The 23,937-nt window shown below is 44.1% G+C and overlaps 1 protein-coding gene across 11 annotated transcripts in view; it reads left to right on the top strand.

Moving 5' to 3' along the window:
• The window catches only part of TBCK (TBC1 domain containing kinase), a 2,754,978-nt gene that overhangs the window by 1,088,437 nt on the left and 1,642,604 nt on the right, over positions 1-23,937 (top strand). For all 11 annotated transcript variants that reach the window (XM_069630931.1, XM_069630933.1, XM_069630936.1 and 8 more), the window contains 4 exons: positions 186-324; positions 1,330-1,429; positions 8,133-8,182; positions 17,862-17,991. In XM_069630931.1, coding sequence (XP_069487032.1) covers positions 186-324; positions 1,330-1,429; positions 8,133-8,182; positions 17,862-17,991 — 419 coding nt within the window. The remainder of the gene's footprint in view (positions 1-185; positions 325-1,329; positions 1,430-8,132; positions 8,183-17,861; positions 17,992-23,937) is intronic.

Below are 23,937 nucleotides of genomic sequence, written 5' to 3' on the forward strand. Positions count from 1 at the left end.
GCCACTTTTGCTGTATCATTTTGAAGCTCAAAATCGTTCTACTTATTATAAAGATGCAATAGCTCTTTGACAATTGTTATGTAGTAAGTGCTGCATTTGATTTATAATTTAGCCAATGCTCTTTATTCAACAGAGGAGTTGTAATGAAAATATGTAAATTATCATTTATCTCTTGTCATGGATAGGTGAAAGCGATGACTACCTCTCAGAAAGATCCATCGACGAGGTTTATTACCTCTGGTGCTTGGCTGGTGGAGATTTGGAAAAGGAGCTTATTAACCAGGAAATTATACTGTCAAAGCCACCTATCTGCACACTTCCCAAGTAAGTGGAGGAAAATGGTACACATTTTGCTAACGAAAAGCTAAACTAAGATCTATACATTTTAATTGTTGCTAGGTAGTATTAAGGGGATTGGGCAAGTCCAATCCTTCCTTGGGTTCTTCTCGGAATTGTAGATGATAGGAATCTCAGATATTGAAAGCAGGTTCTTGAAGAATATTGACAAGCAGCTGCTCTTTGAAGCTGTCTTTCCCAAATATGTTCCTAAAAGGCACAAATTATAAAAGAACATCCCACAGGGAGTAATGGGAATTTGATGAGCATTAATCTACCAAAACCCCATCATTCCAGATTAAGCATGCATCCGCAGATATATTTAGGGCACCTAGATTTATACGTCTGCATTTGGCTCAGTTATGTAGCATATTGCTTCTGCATTATGTAGTACTGATTTTGTAGTCCATAGTCTGTTTATTTCAAAGCATAATTGTGCGATTTAAACATCCATGTCGATGTTTTTTCTTTCCCGCTATGCAACACTGTAGCCATAGTTTTGTTTTTCCTTTCACTGATTCACGGTAATGGGTGTTATAATCTGGTATCAACTTCTTTGGGGGGGGGGGGGCTGGATAAAGTAAAGGTTTTAAAGATAATAAAATAGTATCACATTTTCATTATGTTTCATGCTGGATTCCACCCACCTCTACGCGCTTTAATATAATGGGTGTTATTACCCAATTCAATGCTTTTCATTTTGTCAGTGTTGGAATTATGAAAGTGTGATTCAACCCCAAAGGGTTTCAAATCTGTGCCCTGCCGGCTAAGCACATGTGTCTGCACATTACTCGTTGAGCTGTCTTGCCCGGTATTTATTGTTCTCATTATCAGTTCAACTAGAAGCAGTAAATCCACTCAACATATTATTCGTCAAGCTCCTAAAAATGCACAATATGTTCATCTACCAAGTTCAATCATGTCTATGGTTCTCAGTATATGCATTTTATGTATGTACTGATGTTGAATGTGTTTGAATTGATCTATTCACAGCTTTTTGTTTGAAGACGGTGAACGTTTCGGGCAAGGGCGGGATAGAAGTTGCCTCTTGGATGATACCACTGTGACCCTGTCTTTGTGCCAACTCAGAAATGTAAGTTTGAGGACTGTCAGCTCTGCCCGCTGGAAATGTGTATTGTGATAACATTCTATGAAGATACTTAAATCTTGCTGATCAGTCATCATGCTACCATATAATGACATACTGATAGGTTAAACAATCAATGTTTAAAGTGGTTTAAAGCGATGAATTGAGGTGCCTGCGTAGGTGCTTCCTGACATGGGATTGTAGGCAGCACTTAGTAAACAAAATGGAACAGTATCTTTTGGTTTGTTTTGCTATAACACTTCTAGTTGTCATTTGAGAATTTCTTATATGCGATATGTTTTGTCAATGAAAAGGTACTGTGCTCACCAGACATTCTTGTTGGTAGGAAAAGTCCTTGTTTTCCACACCATCTCCTCCTGGCCAGCAAACTAATACAAAATGGTCAAATGTCCCCGTTTTTAGACAAGACTTTTATGCTAAAGCATATTTTGCTAAAGGTTGATTTGACTGCAGGACAGGTTGCAGCTACAAGGAAGCCTGGTGTGAGCATAATTCAGTGTAAACAAAAGCATCCCTTGTCACTACCAGACAATCAGAAAGCTTAAAAAATAAATCAAGGAAGAGATGAAAGACTGTGTAAAAAAGTGATGAGATGGAAGTGGAGAGGAAACATTATTATAGCGGGATGGAGGGATAAAAGGGAAATACAATGTGGAATGAGTGAAACGAGAGGACGGCATGGAAGTGGCAAAGAAATGTGTGGAAATACATGCAATGTGCTCAATAGTGTTTCCAGTGTGCCAACAACCAAATTTATCATCCTTAGTGCAACCCAGTACTCAGCAAAACGATGCAGCAGCTCTCCATATAACGTTTAATCTCTTCACATTGATCCGGACTTTGTTGCAATGAGCCTAAAATGAAATGGAGAAAACCCTGATAGAATTGCCATTAAAGTGTTCTGCCTAGCTGCTGCGTGAAATATATATTTTAGGACTCCACGTTGGCTGTTCTTCCATGTCTATTGTTTTAACTTTTCATGATTATCCTTGGCTACGGTGCATCAAATTGTGTATTTTTGAAGCAGAGAATATTCGCAAAAGGAGCCGGTGTATTTCATATTCAGTAGGTACTCACATTGCATAATAGTCTGACTGTAACAGAATACTAGATTCAGCACTGGGTTAATCACAGAACAAAGTACAGAGCACTGGGGGCCCGGGGTAGTGGACCACTACATTGTACCAACTCTCACAAATGGACATTTAAATGGTTCCCTTCAGGAGGTAGAGTCCACCGCTGCTGCCCTCATATATGTAGATCTATATATGTAGATATGTAGATCTGCAGAAATGATCTCTGAATCACGGGAAAGCAGAGGTTACTGCGCCAACCTGGGTTTTCAATCAGAATTCTTTTAAGATGGCCTCTGCAGCCGCAAGCAGAAGGTCGAAGAGTTGCCAGCCCCTCCTTTGTGAACTCCACATTTGCATCTCAGAACACATATGTGAGAATTTCAAGATTGAAAACCGATCTATTAAAGGCTTGGTCCTCGTAGCACCCAGCAGCAAAAAATCAAAATCGCGCCTATACCTGTACCGAGTAAGCTGTCTTAAACTAGGAACAATCAACTAACAAGCCTTCAGGACATAGACAGTAGCCCAAACCAGAGGGAGGTACTGGTGCCTTTAAAAGTCTGCACAGATCTACAGTGGTTGTGAGTGTTTGGAATAGTGCAACATCAAGGCATAGAAAGATGGAGATGCAGAGAGAGCTAAAGGTGCAGGCAGAGATGGAGGTGTAGAGATAGCTAAATGTTCAATCAGAAGTTGAGGTGCATAGAGAGCTAAAGGTGCATGACAATGAGAAATGCAGGGAGAGGTAGAGGTGGAAGTGCAGAAAGAACTGAAGGTGCAGGAGGTGGAGCTTCAGAGAGGGTTGCTGGTGCAAGAGTAGTGAGCGTGAGAATGGGAACATAAGGGATGAACATAAGGGATGAACATGGGATTACAGGTAAATTGGAGAACAAGAACATTGAGAGGTGAGGGAGTACAGAAGAGGTTGGGGGAGAGCAGCAAGGGGGATGAGAGAGATCAGAATACCTTTGATGCCATGATCAGCAAGAAGGAAGAAAAGGTGAAGTAAACAAGTGAGAGAAAAAAAGTTGGAAAACCTAAAGAGAGGAAAGAAAAGAACTTGCAAAGAAGACAAGTCCTTATTTGGAGGAAGAGCTGAAAGTAAGTTAAGGTGGGAGGTTACAAGTAACAGAGAGACAACGCCGAATTCTGGGCATAAATAAATCTACTTGTGTGCATCTGGAGTCTAGAGAGCGTATGTGCAAGCTATGCAGGTAAGACATCGGCTTCCCACTTTGTGGACCCACATAGGAGTGGGATGAGCCTATGTAGTGGGCTGAGTACCCGCCGCCAAGTTCAAATACACCAATCCAATAGGGCAAACTTTCATACAACACATCTGTTACAGATAGAAGAGGTGAGGTCTCGGGCCAGACTCTTATAAAGGAGCTCAGGCTGGCAAGACAAGTGTGATAGTTTGGAGAGAGTAGAAGCAGAGAACAGGACCCGCATTCCCCATGACAAAAGGAGAAGACACGTGGTTGCTACAAAAATAAAACCTTTGTAGCTCTGAGTCTAACGTCACCATAGCATAAATTGTGAAGGGCTGTGACGTGGACTAGAATCAAAGCAGATTAAACATTTTAACATAAATTGCTTTAATGTTACTGCGGATTCCCAGCCTGTCGATGAGGAATTTTTAAACAGCATGTGTATCTATGAAAGATACAAATGCCGGAGAGCAGAGTTACAGGTAAGTCATTTATTCCTGTCACATGCAGGGATTGCTGGCGTGTGTCGAGCCGTTGGCGTCTGGGCGGCCATTAGACAGGCCCGTCACGCTTCCTCGCTTCCAATGCCCGTCTTTCAAGCGCTCTGCTCCTCGGCAGTCCTTTTACATGGCCCAAACCGGAAGCCTGCGCGTTGCAACCTATTTGCGTTAGGCTTCCGGGTTGGTACGCTAAGTTTTCTCTCCCTCCTCGGCTATATGCCGCATGAATTTCTCCCTCTTCTGTCTACCCAGTCCTCAGTATATCCGTTGCTTGTGCTCGGTTACATCCCCGTGCTCTGTGCGCTACGCCTTTATCTGTTGTTTGTTGCCTGCAGCTTGCACTCCAACGATCTTGCCTAATTCCCTTCCCTGCTTACCTGGCCATCCTTCGCTTTAACTTGGGGGTTTTCTTCCTTACCTTGGTCGTTCTCGTCAGCTCCAAAGAAGGTTGGTGTTCCAGTTCTACTCCGACCCTGCAAGCCTCTGGGACATTTCACTGCATATTATTCGGCTCTTCATTGTGGTGCCAGACTGCCCAGACACAGCCCAGGAAGGGTTTTTTTATGCCTAGCGGCTTTTTCCCCCAGTCTGCTCCGGTACGGGGCCCCCCTTGACCCCAGGTCTGAGGGGCAGGGTGGCTTCCTTCCGAGGAAGACCTTATCTTCATTCAAGAAAGAAGACTCTTTGGAAGAAGAGATTCGGAGCCGGGGAGTGGGGTGACCTGGATGCAGGGGCTAAGTTGACGGATCCTGGAAGTTCTCATGACAATTCCTTACTGGCACAAAGTCTCTGTTGTGGTACTGAATAGTGGCAGACATCCTTTCACCACTGTGGCATTCAAATCCCTGGCTCTTTTCCAAGGGCAGGAGGCATTCTGCTGCTCAGGAAAACCCTTCTACTAGTGCAATACTGCTGCAGAGACTTGGATCATCTGGAGGCAGCAACGAATCAGAGCTGCAGAGCATCCCTCCAAAGTTCTGGACCTGCCCTTTGGCCTCAGAACATGGAGATGCATAAAGATGAGTTGCACTCTTGCTCTGTTGTCCAAATCCTGTCCCTAGTGCTTACATGCAGCTTGAAGAAACTGATTCCCATTTTTAGTGAAGGAATGAGCCCATGCAAGGCCTGTGTTAAGGGAGACTCGGGAGCACATTTTGTATTTAATCCTCTGAATTCTGAAAGACCAACATAAAGATTGCCTCATGTGACTAGACATACTCTTGTGGAAACTGCTATGGCCCAAGAATCAAACCTGCAGAAGCCTGCATGTCAGAGTGTTGGGGGTGTGCGTGTGTGTGTGGGGGGGAGGGGTGGAGGGGCTGTGGCAAACGAGAAATCTGCTGCAGCAAATATAGAACAGAGAGATGGCAGCATTAGAGGTCTACTGCGGGGACCAATTACAATCTGGGTTCTCCACAGCTGTGTCCAATTCATACAAGAGGTAGTGATTGATCACGGCACCACAGAAGGAGGCATGCCACTGACAGTTGAAATTGAAGCAGACAATCTGGGGCTACCATAGGCCAGGACTTCCACCTAATAAACTGGCACCAGGCTATCAATTAGTTTATGAATTCACAGATGGGCAGATTGAGGGGCAATCGGAGCAATTGACCAATGTGAAAGCCCCACAGAAATAGAGGCATAACTAGACCAATCCGTGAACAGGTTAAAATGGGAACAAGGATGTAGGACCTATAAGGATCCGCGCAGGAGGCTCCAGTTTCCCTGTCATGGCTGCGACCCATTGGAAATCCCTACCACCCCACCTCAGAAGCATAGATACACATATAGCTTTTCGGAAAGCTATACAAACTCTGCTGTTTGTATAATGTTGCCCTATTCAGCTGAATAGCTTTGGCTTCTGCCATACCCTATTACTCACTATGTATTTGAACCACCCTCATTGCGCTGTATTGTATGCAACTTGTAAACATCCTTGTAAGCATCTACATTCTACATTGTAATACTATGCACTTCACTGTAACCATGAACCTTCCTTGTAACCAAGACACTTTCGTACAACAGCACCTCAATGCCTATGGGCTGCTAGTGTGCTTTATAAATACAAAAAATAAATAAAAGGCAATGGGAAAAGCAGGCAAGGGAGAAGATAGTGAACCTGGAAAAGGACACTCCAGGCAAAACAGAAGGAGATGCTTTTCAGGGGCTAGCAGAGCGAAGTGGGAGTGGGAGCAAGAGCCCCTGTTCGTTGAAAGAGAGTCTAATGAAGGACCGAAAAACCCAGCAAAGGAAAGGCGTTTGAGGTGCTGATTCACCTAAGAGGTGTGCAAAAATACTGTGGTTGAGAGGGGGGTCATAAAAGTTGGATCTGCACAGTATCCTGCAGGGAATAATTGCCTGTTGGTGTGAAGAACACTATATCCTATAGGAGTGAGAAGGGCATGATATCTCTTAATTGTGCCATATCTCTCAAAAGTGAGCTGGGACCCTATAACTACAAATCAAGAAGTGGGCCAGGCACACTCCTCCTGGCTGGATTACAAATAGCAAGCTGGGATCAATATATCCCTGTGACTGTAAACCTGAGCAAGGAACCAGCTGGGTTCTATATCCCTGTGACTGTGAGGGGAATCCAAGAAGCAGCTGGACTGAGACTGTAACTTTGTGCCAAGAAGCAGGTGGATGCTACATCCCTGTGACGGAAACTGAGATAAAGAAGAGGCTGGGTGCGATGCCCTGGAGGTGGTTGGTAGACTAGAGATGCCGGTGTAGGGAGCAGTATCCCGATTAGAGCAATTTCTTCTCTACACCAGTCCCTGAAGACAGCACCCTGTTTAAGTGGAGAGTGACAACTCAGAGGTCACATAGCTGTTTTTTCATACTTTCCTCTTTTTACACCTGGGCAAGCATACTGAAGTTCTACGGTGAGGACGCAGTTCTTGAGGAGAGAGGTATTGCTTCATCTTGCATAGTTAGCTTAGACCTACCTTACTAGGGATCCAGACACCTTATTTGACCCATGCTGACTCTTTTAGGTTAGAGCATTCCCTGCCACTAATCTACAGTTTGTTGGAGATAAATAACTAGACCATATAGGCATTTACCATAACCAATTCTAATTTTTGAAGAAATACGTTTGAATGTTGGGTTTTGTAGGTCCCACCACGTTACTGAATAGAAGTATAAAGCCTATGCAAGAGGGTGTGGGGCAGGGAGTGATACTGGATACATGCTACTTTGGATTGTTATACATAAGGTTGCTAACAAGTATTGTACCCTCTTTTGAAATGTTAATAAAAAGGTTAAAAAACACTATGCAAGGGGCAGAGGTTACTGACCGTAGTCGTTTGCGAGGCGTACATGATACTGGTATTAATCCTTTAGTATCTGCTATAAATGTAGTGTCAAATTTTGCTACCAGTCCACCAACAAAGGAACTGAATACTCTATGCATGTATTGCTACAAGTATGGCATTGTGGCAAAAAACATCTGCTTTTGGTGTTAAACACAGACCAACCTCTTCTAATAAGGGTCACTGTGTGTGTGTTCCACAGAACCTTGACATGTTGCCTCTAGGGACTTCATATTTGCATAGACCGCAAAAGAGGCTTTGCCAAATATACGGGTAGGCTTGCATAGTGATGAAGAATTGGGTACATGCACAATGAATACAAGTGGTGGAATGCCTGGTGTATGTCATGGACTTTGGAAGTGTGGCAGCTGAATATACCGAAGTGGTGAGATCACTCCATCACCTTAGGCAGTTAAGTACTTTTCTTTAGCACAACTTAAAGTACAATCCCAAGTATACGTAACTTTACATAACATATCCGCTTTCAAATTCATTTTAAAATGTATGAAATAAAAATGTTTTTCTTCTGTGCTTAAATCGGTCTACAATTTTCAACTTGTCCTGGTTTTCTTTTAATTTTGCAGAGATTGAAAGATGTTGCCGGGGAAGCCTTTTATCCATTGCTTGAAGATGAGTGAGTGTTCATCGAAAAACAATTACTGTCTTTTTGCTTTTTTGAAAACACTTTCCATCAATAAATATAAAATGAATTGTCAATAAATGCATCATTAAATCATTATAACAAAATATAGTGCAGTAAGAAACCAGACAATGAGACAAATACAAAAACTAAAGCTTGCCAACCTCATATGTTAATAATAATACTTATGATATTTGAGAATTCAGAAGAGCTGTAAGAATGTTAGTAGTTATTTATAAAGTGCAACATTTGACATTGGCATGCAACTTGGTGCTAGTATCCACATTCATAAAAGTCTTAACGATATTCAAAGACAGACCACTTATAGTCAAATGATATTGGTAAACAGGTAGGTTTTTCAGATGTTTTCTAAAATGTGTGTGAAAGCATAGTTCTGAATAAAGAAAAAATAGCATCCCATACTGTAGCACCAAAATAAGAAAAATAGTGCCTCTTAGTATACCAGTACTATTTGCTGTGACCACCTCCTGCCATCTTTTGGCAGCGTTTCCATGCCCTTGCTGCAAAATGGGTGTCACTCAACATACTACTATCATCCATCTGATTTGATGAGCAGGGCTTAAAAGCAGCTCCTGGTTATTATGCATCCTCCAGTAAGTAGGAGCTGCATCTGGTGAACGAGGAGCTAGAACATGTCATGCTGCAAATCTGAATTCCAGACGAGATGCTAACTATATATTTTTGTCCATTGTATATCACCCACTAATATTTAAAAGTATTGTGGCAGTGTCCGAATGTACCTTTTATAACCAATTCCAAGCTCAGAGTTGAAATCAAATGGGTATGTTTGTAGGGACATGGCTGACCTGGTGGGTCAAAAGTCTCTTCTGGTAGATGATTTTATTAAGATCAGGGATTGAAATAGCTGGGATCTATGTAACACCTGCTTGTAGCCAATGAGAGCCTGGCTTCTGATTTAGTTAATTGGTGTAACACTTTGGCAAGCCAGTTAGCTTATGCTGCTCCAGAGATTTTTACTGGCGGCATTGAATTCAGGGGTTCCTTTCTCTTTTAGCTATTTTTAGAGATATGGAGAGAATCATAGCCTTCCCCCAAATAATGCTTTGCAGGCACCCCATTAGAGTTAATTGGCATATATTCTCCTGTGTCATTGGATGACAATTCAGTTCCAGTCTGGTGATCTCACTCTGGAAGTTAACACTTATGCAAACTGGAGCATGATATGAAATTGTGATGGGCTGAATTCGGTTTTGGGAGTTCGAATTCCCTGCAACACTAGAAGCAAATGTTGCCTGCTATGGCATTTATGTAGAGGAGAATAAAAAGAGCAGTCCTGATCCTTCCCATGAAAATGCCTCGAGGCTCTCTGAGCTTAATATTTACCATGTGCCTCAGCAAATCATTAGTACTCACTTATTGTAAATCTCCCTCGAAGAACAACTTACCATTCTAGGAAATAGGCCCACAAAAGAGTATAACCCTCATTGGGAGCATAATTGGAGCAGATAGTGACCTATGAATCCTTGAGTTTCCCTCAAACTTCTGAGATGCTCCCCTCGCTAAACCCGATAGTATAGCTCAAAGTAAACGGAAGGCCTGATTGAAAAAGAAAGCCCACTTCCCTAGCTTTAGTAGTGGATGAAGAAATAAGTTGCAAACGCAGTGATCTATTCAATAACCTGCATTCATCTTTATTAAAAGGTCTGCCTCTTGTATGAGCACAATATCTGCACCGGACTGCTTTAATTTGACCTTCTGATTGAGCAATCGAGGCCCCTAATGTTAATGAATAAAACTGCAATTTCGTAAGTGAACCTATTCTGTCATCTTAGTTTACTGCAAGCTACGATCCCTGACTTTCTGCTTACTTGTGCCCAGGGAACCAACAACGTAAGGGAACTTTTCAGGAAGCATTCAACGTAAGGTATTGTTGTCATAATGAACTATTACCTGATAATAAGGGAAACCCATCAAGCATCTTCCCAGTCCAGAATTCTAGTCATTCCCTCCCTCACCCTCCGATGGTGGCTATCACCTGAAGGATCTTGTTAGGTAGAAAATGCGTGTCAAGTTTAGGTAGTTGGTTCTGTCTTTCCTGACTTGTGGAGCCTGCTGAGATGTAATTGCCCCTAGCTTCTCTTGAAGATTTGAGTTATTGCACTTGTTGGAGTTTGTGATGTCCCTACTTGCATTGCTAACAATGCTGATGGGGTAGATTGCTAGGAGGTGCCTGGCGGATGCTCTTCTCTGTACCTGAGAGAGCTAGCTGGCCTTCGCTGGGGCATTTCTTTGCCACTGCCCTAGTGTTCCTAGTAGAATACGAGTGACTATGGTTATGTTTCTGTCTTCTGACTCAGGATAGATCCTTATTCTCAGGGTAGCTGACATTGGAATGTATGGTTACAGCCTCAATACATTGTCAGATAGAAATCACACCTCTAGTCTTAGTTTGTTCCCCAAGGTGCTCAGGCGTTTGGAGGTGTCCTACTTGGGGAAGATTGGGTCGGCCAGCATCACCTATTGGCTGATTCAGCCTCCTTGGTCTTGCTAGGGCTATGTAAGCGTCAGGACCTCACCTTGTCCAGGTGCTTCCTGTTGCAAGCTGTGGGGTAGCAGTCAAGTAAGAGCATGCAAAGTGAGCCTCTTCTTATCCAGAGTCATGAGGAGGAATGATTCCATGCTTGTCTGTTTCAGGGGTCGTCTAACTGACACTTGGGAAGGCTGGGGCCTTGAGAGAGCAATGGACATGGGAGGACACTTTGGGTGGGCCGCAGCAGGTCCACGTTCCCTTAAGGAGCACATTACATGTGGAGTATCTGCTTCACTTATGAAAGTCAGACAATATACTGTTGGGAATATTATTGCAGGAAATAGCCCAGTACTCAGAGGCACGCCTTCATCAATGGGCTTCTGGGCTTCTACAGCTTTTCCGTTTTTTCATCCATTTTATGTACCACGACAGGCTCTGTGACCATCCAAAGGACAGGGCTCACCCGAAGAGATGGTAAGTGGCAAGAGTAGGATGGCTTGCGATGGAGTGCGATGGCTTAATCACACTCGGAGTCCAGCATCTGTGGTGACCACCATCATCTCGTGCTGGACCCATGCCACCTTTGGGGGAGGGGAGTCTTCAAAGATCAGTGGATTCCTCTCTTGCCGCCAACTATTTCAGCAAACCTCTTGCTTCTAGTGATACCTCCATTGGTGCACACACCCTTGGCAGTGATTTTCTTGGATACAGCGATGGCCGGGGTACTCGGGAGGAGTCTTAACACCTAGCTCCATGCAGTGCTAGATGTCACCTCCTCTTGCTTTCTTGGTCAAAATGTGGGGCTGCCCACTTTACTGTACTTTTTGCTCTCGTTATTAGCTGTCATGACCCTTGCCCCTGGCCCTCACTGGCAAGTCAGCCTTCCAGTTGGGGTCAGGTCAAAGGCCTTAAAACCTCATCCAAGACTCTCTTGGAGTCAGTCCTGGCGCCTTGGGACTACTTTACCTGGACTACTTTGGGTGTGGCAGGCCCGGGACTATTTTACCTGGACTACTTTACCTGAGACTATTTAAACCACACCCAAACAGCAGAACATGCTTTGCGTTATTCTGCTGTGGGCAGTGTAACGCTCACCGTGTCCAGTCCTTTGATGCCAGTTTACCTGAAACCATGGACCTGCAGAGAGAGAAAGAACACTAGGAAACTTACCTGGAACAGTATCCTGTCTTCAATCCATCACTGACTTCAGTTCCACTCACCTGAAGGTACGAACTCCATCATCCGACAACACATGCATCCTGGAATACCATAACCTGGAAAGAGGAGAAAGAAAGACAGCATTCGTAAGCGTTTACTTACGTTTCCTCCCGAATGAAGAAAGCCACACAATTCTTACCTGGGTAGTCCTCTCCTGGTCAGTATCATTGCTGGAACATTACGGCGCTCGGCGAGGAACATCGCAACCTGCAAGGAGAGAAAAGACACAGGTTAGCAATATAAAAGGCGAAACAGCGCAGCGCATCGCGTATTACTCACCTGACAGCATCGCGCACACCGTGCTTTCGGCTATCGGCCCATGCTCATCTTCAAACTGCATGACACCACCAAAATGCCTTTCCATACCTAAAATGAAAGAAGCAAGACATTATTATTCGAACTAAGAGGAACATAAGAACTGCATATAAAGACTGTAAAGCAGCAAACCTACGGAGTCGCAGCAGGCCTGGAATCCCACAGGGGGGCTTGCACCAGTGAAGTAACTTGGTCGCTGCTCGCCCCCAACATCTACGCGCCCCTGCCACGACGAGCAGGACAGAGAATCCACCTTTTACAATATTAAGGTGAGGAGAAGGCCCAAGGGGGAGGAATGAGTTGAGGTCAAAGGAGGCGGGAAAACATAAAGACAATCTGGTATTGAATCCAGCTCTCCTATATTGCAGATCCATCTTTAACCAGAGGCCTTACAAAGGGACCGGGAGAGGGTTCGAGAGTGCAAATCATCCAACCAGGGCTGGGTGGAGTCCCCGTGGATACCAGGTGAGCGTAACATTAACAGTGTTTCCAGCCTGTGCAACAAATTCTTTAAATTGGTCATTTATTTCCTCTTCTGGTTTTAATCTCACAACTTATAAAGATGCCCTGACCCTGCTAAAAACAGCGTCATTACTTCCATCTCGTTCACTACTCCCTCACAGCATCTTTCTGTTGTAGATATAAAGTTCCTCCCACCCCCTCCCCTTTTAGTACCAGGTGCCATCTTACAGCCATACAGAACCATTGAAGCATCAACAGTTTGTGATCAGACCATACCCCGCCAATTAAAACCATGTGCAAGACTTATCCTTGGCCTCAAGCCCAGGGACTGTATCTCTCCATCCCTGAAAACCCTCCACTGGCTCCCAGTGGCTGCATGGATCCAATTAGACCCTCTGCATCATTCACAAGGCTTTCTGGGGCTGTGGGCCTGCACTACATCCAACTCTCTTCCGAAATACCTTCATCTAGAGCCCTTTGCTCTGCTACCTCCAACTCTCTGAGGGTCAAACACTCCAGGCAGAGAGTGGGAGGTAGATATCTCTCATCTGCAGGTGCCTTCCTCTGGAATGGCCTCCCTGCCCCTCTCATGCTTGAGCCGGACCACCTGAAGTTCCCCAAGCAGCTCAAGACCTTCCTTTTCTCCTCTGCATTCTCTTGCTCGCTTCCCTGCTAACCTCCTGTCCGCTATATTGACTGGCTGCTTGGTACCCTTAGAGTCTCACCGTGTTCCAGGCTCCTCCATGATCAGTTCCCCCTTGCACTCCTAACGGGCCCACCGCACTCAGGGGCTGTAACTGAACCGCACAACCCCATGCCTCCTATCACTTACCCAGAACCACGCTGCCTTGGCCGCGCTACTCAGTTTGCTGCCCTGATCGCACTGCCCCCTACCCTCTCCTCCGCACTCCCCCCTGCCCTTCACGCTGTCACACTTGCACGATCTGAATGACACGAGGCCTAGTAAATTTGTTAGGAGTATATAAGGACCCAGTGTGTATGCTCTAAGAGCGATGCTCAATGTGGAGAAGAGAAAGTATTCAATTCACTTCATTCCTTATTTAGTTCAAAATCAATTAGACAATGTATTATTAAGAATCAATATGTGAACAATTCGTTATGTACAAAAATAGTAGACAACAGTTAAACAATTTTTATGTGCGGACTATAAAAACTCTAGGTATTTCCACAAATCGGTTAGCCTAGTAGGACATGAATACAGATACCATAATCATAAACAGACAATATAGTAAAAATTCATTCAATCACAATATCAATACAATACTATGCATAACAATTCTAGTGATATATAACAAAAATTAATCAATCATGACATTTCTTCATAAGTGGTCGGCCTAATCTTATTAATCAAGATTGCTTATATCCCAACATGTTTCTTTCCTTCAATCTTGTTCTTTACTGGTAATGGAAATTCTTCAGGGGAATGTTCAGATGTCAAATATTCTGTTTCTATGGTACAAGGGGCTGTCAATCACTCCTTTTCAAATCTATGGTTTCCTGTGTTTAGAGATACAGATGAACACTTTTAATTAAATGTTCATTGTAGTTTAATAAATATCTAATTTATTCATTATTTCTAGGGTAATTAGTGTCAATCTAATGATACGCCTTCTCTCTTTCTAAGACTTAGCTATTCGATGAATTTAGAAACGAATTGGTAGTGAAGATCAATTTCTTTTTCTCTCTTCCTAAATGATGTAAAAACAACGTGATAGAAGGTCACTAACTATAGTGATCCAATGTCGGCATTTATATCGTCAATCATCAATTAAGACTATCTGTACACTTATTTTAATTCAATCGAGTGATTCATAAACAAAGTCTCTTGTAAATAAGAAAGTCTTCAGGAGAGTTAAATTACAATCCCTCTTGCAAAGCGTGGTGAGGTAAACGAGTCACTGTATTCGAAAAATGAAAACAATGGATCACTACCCTATCGTATGGCAAATCTAGTTGTGGAGCAAGTTAGCAATCTTACATTTAAACAGTAGGGTCTTATTGTCATCATAATTACAGGTAAAGTGGTGACTTACTTCAATAGTTCACCGACAGCGATCTTTATACAATTTTCCTGTGGGTCTAGGAGTGACTTCAGGTAGTCTCATCTGTTATGGGGAGACCGTTTACTCTGTCACTTCATTATCAGCGTCTTGGAGATAGAGGAATTCAGTAATGTATAAGTGCAGATACTAATCTCTGCTGCTCATTACTATCAATGTCGCTTTCTAGTTTTATTCAAGGGGTTAATCACACCGTCCTTACCTCTTTTACTATGTCCCTTCACTCGTCTCGTTCGTATGCTGCCTCACAGGATTGTTGCTGGAATTAGCATCACGCGGCATCTCTAGCACTCTGTTATAAATAGTCCGACTTCGATTTCTATTGAATGCTAAAGCCGGTCTAACCTGGTGTCCATCTTGTAAGATGGGGCAACTGCTGGTTTTCTATGTAATACATCAGAGTATGGGGGTTAGTATGTATTTACTCTTCATGTTTTTACTTGAACTTGGATTCATTTAATACTTAAACTATTCTGGAATGATGCAGCTGTGCAGACAGTTTTTTAGTCTTCAATTAAGTATCAGTCATTTACATACTGATACTGTGCCAATCCGTGTGTTCATTCAACTCTGTCACGTGACTGTTGGTAAGAGAAATTAAGCACATTTCTTCTTTAGTTAATCTCTTTTTATCTAAATGCTTGTTATTAGTAAAATTGATTTTTCTTAACGGACCACTTTAGTGCTTCGCTTTTATGATTGGCTGCAATGAAGTGACCAACCATCGGGGCTGTAAGTGTATTATTTTGTATGCAGCTCTTGTGTTCACCTATGCGTGTCTCATCTTTACATTCTGTTTTTCCTATGTAGATTTTCTTACACGGGCACCAGATTATATAGATCACCCACATCGTATTGCAGTTTGTAAAACTAGGTTAATGCCATGGATGCTTTAATCTGATGTCTATTACAGTTGTTCTCTCGGTCTGTGCGCAACTTCTGCAGCTCCTGTATGCACTATGTCCAACAGGTTTACTCATTCTCCATTGTTCTGTAATGGTTTGTTTTCTCATATTCCATTCTGAAATATCGTTAAATGTAAAATTTCTTCAAGGTTTTTGCCTCTTCTATATGCACACCTTTGTGCTTGTACTTGATTCGATCCTTTTGCCAGAATATGGCAATTTCTTGATATAATTCTTTTTGATTTGATTAGTTTTCGATTTATATGTACTTCCGAAAACAATTTCTTTGTTCTTCTTCACGTGGTGGTTTTCTAATAGAGCACCGTAGTGATTATTAGAGACTCGCTTGAATGCTCGTTTGATGATTTTCTTTGGATACCCTCTGTCCTTTAAGTTGTAACTCAATGTTAGTGCTTCGGTATTGAATTCAACTTTGTTGGTACTATTACGTTTTATACGTAAAAACGGACCAAAAGGTAAATGATCACTTAGGTGTTTAGGGTGTAAACTATTATAAGTAAGCAATGAGTTCTTATCTGTTTGTTTGTGAAACGGTTTAACTTGCACGTTTTTATTCTCAGTGTCCACATAATGTCTAAGAAGTCTATTTTCTCTTTACTGCTGTTATTGGTGAACTGCAGAAAATGATTTTGGCTGTTAAGCCATTCAAAGAAAGATTGCAAACTATCATCTCTGTGCCAAATCCTTAGCACACCGTCAATGTATCTTTTCCAAAGTTTAATTTGGTCTTTAAATGGATTGTCAATCGTTAAGATTTTGCTTCTTTCTAGGCTCTCGTCATATAAATTGGCTAGTGTCGGAGCAACAGCTGATCCCATGTCTGTTCCATGAATCTGTTGATAGAAGGTATTATTAAAGAAAAACATTTTCTGTCAAGGCCATATCTGCATAACATCAGAGCCCTCTGGAATTAGAACTTGTGCGTACCAATTGCAAACTGTACACAGTAACTTACTTCTGTTTTTGTACTTATGTTTACAATTTAATTTCGTGGTTTGATTAAAAATTTGGGGGTTTTAAAGGCTGTATTTCTTTGGCGTACACTGTAACCTTTTTCCCTGGTCCTTTCAACTTTAGTTCTATTTCTCCTATTTTCTGGTCTATCCTACCTGGGATCAGATAGAACTACACACTAGTGACGTTAGGTGTCATCAAGTGTCTACCCCGGGATTCCTCCCTCCTTATTTTGACATATTTGTACACCACATATGAACAAATTAGGAGTCATTCCTTCTTTTCTCTTACTTAATAATAATTCTTCAACCATATTCAGTGTGGCTTCCTGTGTGATCTTTGTGTAAAGAGATGAGTAAGATTGTTGTCTTGTCTTCCCTCCCTCGTTCCCTCCCCTCCCTTGTCTTGCCGCGCTTAGAAACACTTGTGTACATGTGTGTTTTAAAGACATATCATATCAAGTCAAGCACCTGTTTTCAAGCATCCAGGACATAAATCAATTATTTAAAAGGCTTGCTGTGACATAGGAGTCTTTTGTAGGGGCATCTAGCCATATTCTCTTATGAGCCTATAAGCCTATATTCCAACAACAAATCACACATGGCTTTTCCAACCCTGCGCCTTCTTTCACTATTCCTTTCCCTCTTATGAATGTTTCAATCTACTGTATAGCACACTACAATTACTCAATCTCTCCCATTCCTAGTTTTTCATTAAGTCCTTGTCAGTGATGCACTGACCGTTTAAAACTATGCAGACAATATGTGATTATTTTTTCACCAAATATTTAGTATGCTAAAACACCAAAATCCAGATGACCACTTTCGTAAACCTGTCTTTCTGTGTCTTTGAGGTCTACCTGTCCAGACTACACTAAGAAGCACTAGCATTGGTATTCCTAGGTGCTAGAGGAAAGAGTTTGATTACAATTAAATATGAACAAACATTTTGAAAGCTCTATTCAACTTGTATTTTTACAAAATATGTGCTCAAGAAAGGAAAGTAAAGTTCATCCAGCAACATACATGTCCTTTGTGCTAACAGAGGGATAGAAAGAATGTTGTTTTCATTTTATTTTCTAAATTCACATTGTTGATGATGTCTGACTTGTAGTAGAAGCCTTTATCTTCAACATTAGTTTAGCTTTCTCTCTAAATGAAAAGCCTAACCTGGTTATTCTTTTTTTTTTAATGTCTTTAATGCAGCCAATCTAATTTACCCCATTCCACCAGCACTAATGAACTGTCTGCCGCAGCCACCCTTCCACTGATCATCCGGGAAAGGGATACAGAGTACCAGCTAAACAGGATTGTTCTATTTGACCGGCTTTTAAAAGTATGTGCTCATTCTGTATATTAATTGTTGCACTGTTTATTCTGATTTTGTCAATTTTCCGATGATTTTATTTCTGGTGGAGACTTATCTGAAATGTTTGTGATACCGCTAAAAAACATGTTTCCCCACGTTGACACGCCAAGACCACTAACATAGATGCAATGGATATTTTTCACACATTTTGAATGGGAGTTCATTGGAGCCTAAGGAACACTAAGAAATAGTCTACATTGTGTTTCTCGTGCCTAGTGAAGAACCTGGAACACTTTTGAAAAAGTACTTTTTGAACACACACGAGGTGTTACAACAGGTCCTCGTCTGGTTCGCTACCGAGTTTTCCCACCTACCCAAACTTTTAGCAAAATGTTGTATTCCATTTTTTAGCTGTCTGCATACACTTTGTCTTCTGTTCCACTTGGACATAAATACGCAGTGCTCTTGGGTCACTTTTCGATTGGTAACTAAACATTTGGCGGCAAAGATACTTGGGGGGGGGGGGGGGGAGGGGGGAATGGGGCCATTCCTCATATTTTCCCAGCTGAAGTTGCTGAAGTGTCTTTCGTCTTGGAGGTTGTCTTAATTCATGTTTAATCTGTGGTTAATCATTGAGTTTCTAGACTTGACTGCATATCGAAACTAAAGACCAAAGCCATTGTAAACAAGGATTACCATAAAATCATGGCTTACCATAAGGCGATAGTAAAGAAGGGTCCAACATACTTGACTGACTGTGTGGACTAAAACCGGGCAAGTAGAACTTTGAGATATAATTTTTTGTTGATCATAGGCTTTTCAGATTTGACTGCATACCAAAACTGAAAGGTGCTTCTCAAGACATAGGAAAGTCACTATGCCTCACCCATAAGGTGATATATATTTCTGAGGCTTGTGGAATCTGCTTAGATCACATGCTGTGCATAGGCCGACATCTAGTGGAAGCTGCGGAGTATTACAGTTTGTTTTATGAAACTCGAAAATGGGCGTCGACACAGAGCGTGCCAGTGATACTATCCCTAGTGTGACGTCCACTGTCCCCATGATCCCTCACGCGTCTAGGACCCTCAGATTGTTTTTTTCCGCCATACTGGTCCAAAGCATTCCGCGGAGTTCCCTGGCCTTAGCCATACTTTTGCTAAAATATTGTTATATTTCCCCATTTCTCCACCCCAACGTCGAGTCACCGAACATCCACACTCGACGCCGGCCCGGAGAAAGAATCGATCGTCGAGAGCTGCACGACGGATTTGTGCCTCGGAAGGCCTCTGGCCTCGGTCCGGACCTCGAAAGGCCCCGGACCTCGAGAGGCCTCTGGCCTCGGCCCTGCAAGTAGGGAGAGTGGGGGGTGGACATACTCTACACTCTTTTGGTATATAGGTACATTCTTATATATTCCTACTCTTATTAGCCCGCTGCCACAAGGTGCGTATGGAGGGTACCCCTTTCCAATTTTGCCCCAAGTGCAACCGCAAGTACCCTTGGGTTGACAGACACGCCACGTGCAATCTCTGCTTACCGAGGGACCACCCTGAGGCTAACTGCAGAGCGTGTAGTAGGTTCAAACCGAAAACACTCAAGGACCGTTGGATCAAGCGTTGGGCCCACCACGGCAGGCGTCAAGAGGCCATGGCAGCAGAGGGCGCCTTCGGCGATGGCAGCGATGCCGTGCTTTCGGACGGCAAGGGCAACGTGGCATCAATTGACAGCCAAGCGCAAGTCCCCGACCTCGGAAGGTCGTCCGTTAGGGCAGCTATGGGGAAGACCCTGGCGACACAAGCGCTACCCACAGCACTTTCACAAAACACATGAAGTCCAACCAAGACTCGACGCGCACGTCGAGTACTCGGAAAGAGGCACATAGAGAACGGTCCAAATCGGTGTCCTCTGGGCGTTCTCGATCTAGATCGCCACATGACTCCAGGCAACCATCCACTGTTGCCAAGAGTGCCTCGCTCCCCAAGGTAACTGAGGTTCGATCGTCGGAAGACGAAGCTGACCTCTATCCCCAGACCGCACTCCAGGAGTCGGCGTCAACAGGCCACGCAACGGCTGTTCCCGAGTCCCAACCTCCACACTCCAGAGGTAGGGACACTAACCCCGAACCTCGGCGCCAGGTGTCGAAAGGCTCTGAAGGGGCGAAAAAACAGGGTAAACCCTCTTCCACCCACGGGGAAGGGGAAAAACAGGGGAAGAGTCTCAGTCTCTTTTCCACACCTCAAAAACATTCTACTCCACATAAACAGATGGACAAGTCTTGGTCTTCTGTTATCCCAAAGACCCCTGTTCAAACCAGTAGGTCTAGTCAAGCTAAAACCGGGAAAGGCCTCCAAGAAAGAATAATTCCCAGTTCAAGAGAATGGTGTAGTGATGACATAGACAGTCATGTCAAGGATGTCATCATTGGCAGATTTTTACGCCAAAAACCCTGAACACTTTCTCTCTTTTACCCCCGATGGGTCAACTCCCTCAGGCTCTAAGGATCCTATACCCCCAAGTAAGAAGTCCCGGGTTGAAGCTCCTACTTCAGACCCCTTCAGTATACAGCCCTATTCTCAATATCCAGGAGATCCATCCTTTTGTGAGAATCCATATTTGGGCATGTTGGAAGAACAAACTGGGACGGGCTACTATGGGGATGACAAGGAGGAGGAGGACAACCCAGAAACCTACAGGCTAGATTCCCCGGTAGATGAAGAACCCCCGGTTACCGACTCCCCTGTCGACAACCAGCCTCTCTTGAAGCGCTGTCCAGAGTGGCAGAACACTTCCACATTGACGCCCAGGGTGCTCAGGAAGAGAGGGACTTTGCCGAGGAGTTAGTGGGAGAAAGGAGACCTGTTGCCCAGGCCATCCCTATCCTTAAGTCAATACAAAGAAGGATAGACCCTTCCCTTGTTAATCCCAATCTCACTAGGGCGGTAAAACCCAGAGTTGAGAAGCTTTTCAGGGCAGCCCAAACAGACCCACTGTACATAAGAGGGCATCTGAAAGCAGACTCCCTGGTAGTTACAAACACCCGTAAGAGGGCGGGAACACCCTTGTCATCGTCGGCAGCTCCTCCCGACAAGGAGAGCAAGTAGATTTATGGCTTGGGCAGGAAAGTAGCCTCCACTTCCGCCTACCAGGCAAGGATTGCCAACTCCACCACCCTGCTGGCGAGTTAGAACTGCCACCAGTGGGAAGAAGTCACGGCAATCATAGATTCCGCCCCAGAACCCTTAAAAAGCCAATTGGCATGAGTTTCGGCGGAAGGAAGAGCCGTGTCCGGTTGCATATTAAAAGCAACCTTTGATGCCGCGGATAACGCCGACAGATTGATAGCAGAAGGTACTGTTATCAAAAGGCATGCTTGGTTGCGACAGTCTGGGTTCAAAGCTGAAACCCAAGCATCATTGATAGATAAACCGGTGGAGTCGGATCTATTGTTTGGAAAGGCGGTCGAGGACGCGCTGAAAAATGCCAAGGACGAGTATGAGACACTCAAATCCCTAGGCCAACTAACCAATAAACCCCCAAACCAGAGAGGGAATGGCAATTTTCGTCGCCCACGCAGACAAAATTCTCAGAGAGGGTTTAACTATTCCCAGGGGCAGGGTACACAATGGAACAACAACAGTCAGCAGTCTACCCAGGGTTATAGCAGAGGTAATAAGAGAGGACGTGGTAAAGGTAGAGGCAGCCCCAGTAGAGGCGAAACAGTGACTCTCCGTTCAGGGTCCCTTCTCACGCATCCCCAGTAGGAGGACGCATTTCCAACTTCACCCAAGCTTGGGAAGGGATCACATCAGACAGATGGGTGCTGTCCACAGAGTTCGCAGGATACTGCATAGAACTGTTAGAGCGTCCCCAAAACCACCCTCCACGACAAAGAATACATTATTTGGACCAGCAGAAGATCCTCCTCGAAGAGATCGTCAATCGTCTAGCAAAGGACACGATAGAACTCGTCCCGGGACAACAGGTAAGCAAGGGTATTTATTCAACTTACTTCCTTGTGCCAAAAAATGATTTGACAATGCGCCTAGTATTGGATTTACGGCCTGCAAAAAAGTATGTCAAGCCCCAAAAATTTTGCATGACTACTCTCCAAAAGATAATCCCCCCTCCTAAAAAATGGGGGTTACATGGCAACATCGGACATGAAAGATACCTATTTTCATATTTCCATGTTCCCAGCGTACAGAAAGTACTTGCGCTTCAAGGTGGACAGTCGGCACTACCAGTTAAAGGTACTGCCCATTCGGGATGGCCTCGGCTCCAAGGGTATTCACCAAGGTACTGGCGGTGGCGGCAGCACACCTACGCAGGGAGGCAATCCCGGTGTACTCTTACCTGGACGACTGGCTCATCACGGGGGAGACCCCAGTAATTTGCAGAACACACATTCAAAGGACGATCGACGACCTCTTCGAATTAGGTTTCTCAATAAACGAGAAGAAGTCAAGTCTGGTGCCAAGCACCTCCAAACAGTTCCTAGAAGCTATCCTCGACACTCAAGAGCGGTTGACCTTTCCATCAGAGGAAAGAATTCGGAATATACTGCTGCACATTCCGCAATATCAGGCTGGTCGCCAGATAACGGTACGCAAAGCAATGCGTTTGCTGGGCATGATGGCGTCATGTATTTACCTGGTCTCCCACGCGCGCCTGCGCATGCGTCCCATGCAGGAATGGTTGTAACAGTGGTCTCAGGCAAGTGGTCAGTGGGACGATCTAGTGGTCGTTTCGCCAACACTGGTACAAAGCCTTCACTGGTGGACAAGAGAAAATCTGTCCAAGGGGAAACCCTTTTACGATCCTGAGATACAGGCGGTAGTCACAACCAATGCATGCCTGACAGGGTGGGGAGCTCACCACCTCCACCACACAGCTCAGGGTCTCTGGTCTCACTCAGTGGCCAAGAATCACATCAACCTGCTAGAGCTTCTGGCAGTATTCAGAGCGCTTCAAGCGTTCGAGCCCTACCTGCTGAATCTGTCAGTGTAGATCCGGACAGACAGCACTACAGCCATGTTTTACCTAAACAAGCAAGGAGGGACTCGTTCGCCAAATCTGTCCAAGCTTGCCCAGGAAATTTGGATATGGGCACTCAGACGGAAGATCTTCCTGTCATCTCAACATGTTCCAGGGGATCTCAATTCTCTGGCGGATGCTTTGAGCAGAGATCCCCTCCCAGAGGAACACGAATGGAGTCTACACAGAGAAATCGTAGAAGATATCTTCTCTCAGTGGGGTTTCCCCACTATAGACATATTCGCCACAAGCAAAAAGGGACAGTGCCCAGGATGTGCATCCAGGTTCCCCCAGCCAGACTCCCAGGGGAACGCCAAGTGGATGAACTGCTCAGGGATGTTTGTGTACGCTTTTCCACCAACACCTCTCATCAGGAAGGTGGTCAACAAGATGAACAGAGAATCAATGACGCTCGTCCTAGTTGCTCCCATGTGGGCGAGACAACCGTGGTTCCCACACCTACGCAGACTAGCGGTGTGCGAACCCATCAAACTCCTGGGCTGGTGCAACCTACTGTCCCAGCACCAAGCTCAAACAGTGCAACCTCAACCCAACTCAATGAACCTAGCAGCATAGCTCCTGAGGTCATAGAGTTCGGACATCTCAAATTACCACAGAGATGTATGGACATCCTAAATGAATCTAGGAAGCCAAACACGAGGCATTGCTACTTTGACAAATGGAAACGATTTGTTATCTGGTGCCAGAATAAGCAAGTCAACCCAGTTGATTGCACTCCTTCCACAATTGTCACATACATGCTCCACCTGCTGGATGCAGGACTGGTATTTAACTCACTTAAGGTACACCTGGCAGCGCTGTCAGCATACACCACATCCCATAATAAGGTGTTGTGGTGGAAGATACCAGTGGTTAAAGCTTTCATGGAAGGAGTAAAGAGACTTCACCCTCCTATTTCAAACCCACCACCAGGAT

This window comes from Ambystoma mexicanum, chromosome 6q (assembly GCF_040938575.1).
Source record: "Ambystoma mexicanum isolate Mex_15411 chromosome 6q, UKY_AmexF1_1, whole genome shotgun sequence".
NCBI classification, from domain to species: domain Eukaryota; kingdom Metazoa; phylum Chordata; class Amphibia; order Caudata; family Ambystomatidae; genus Ambystoma; species Ambystoma mexicanum.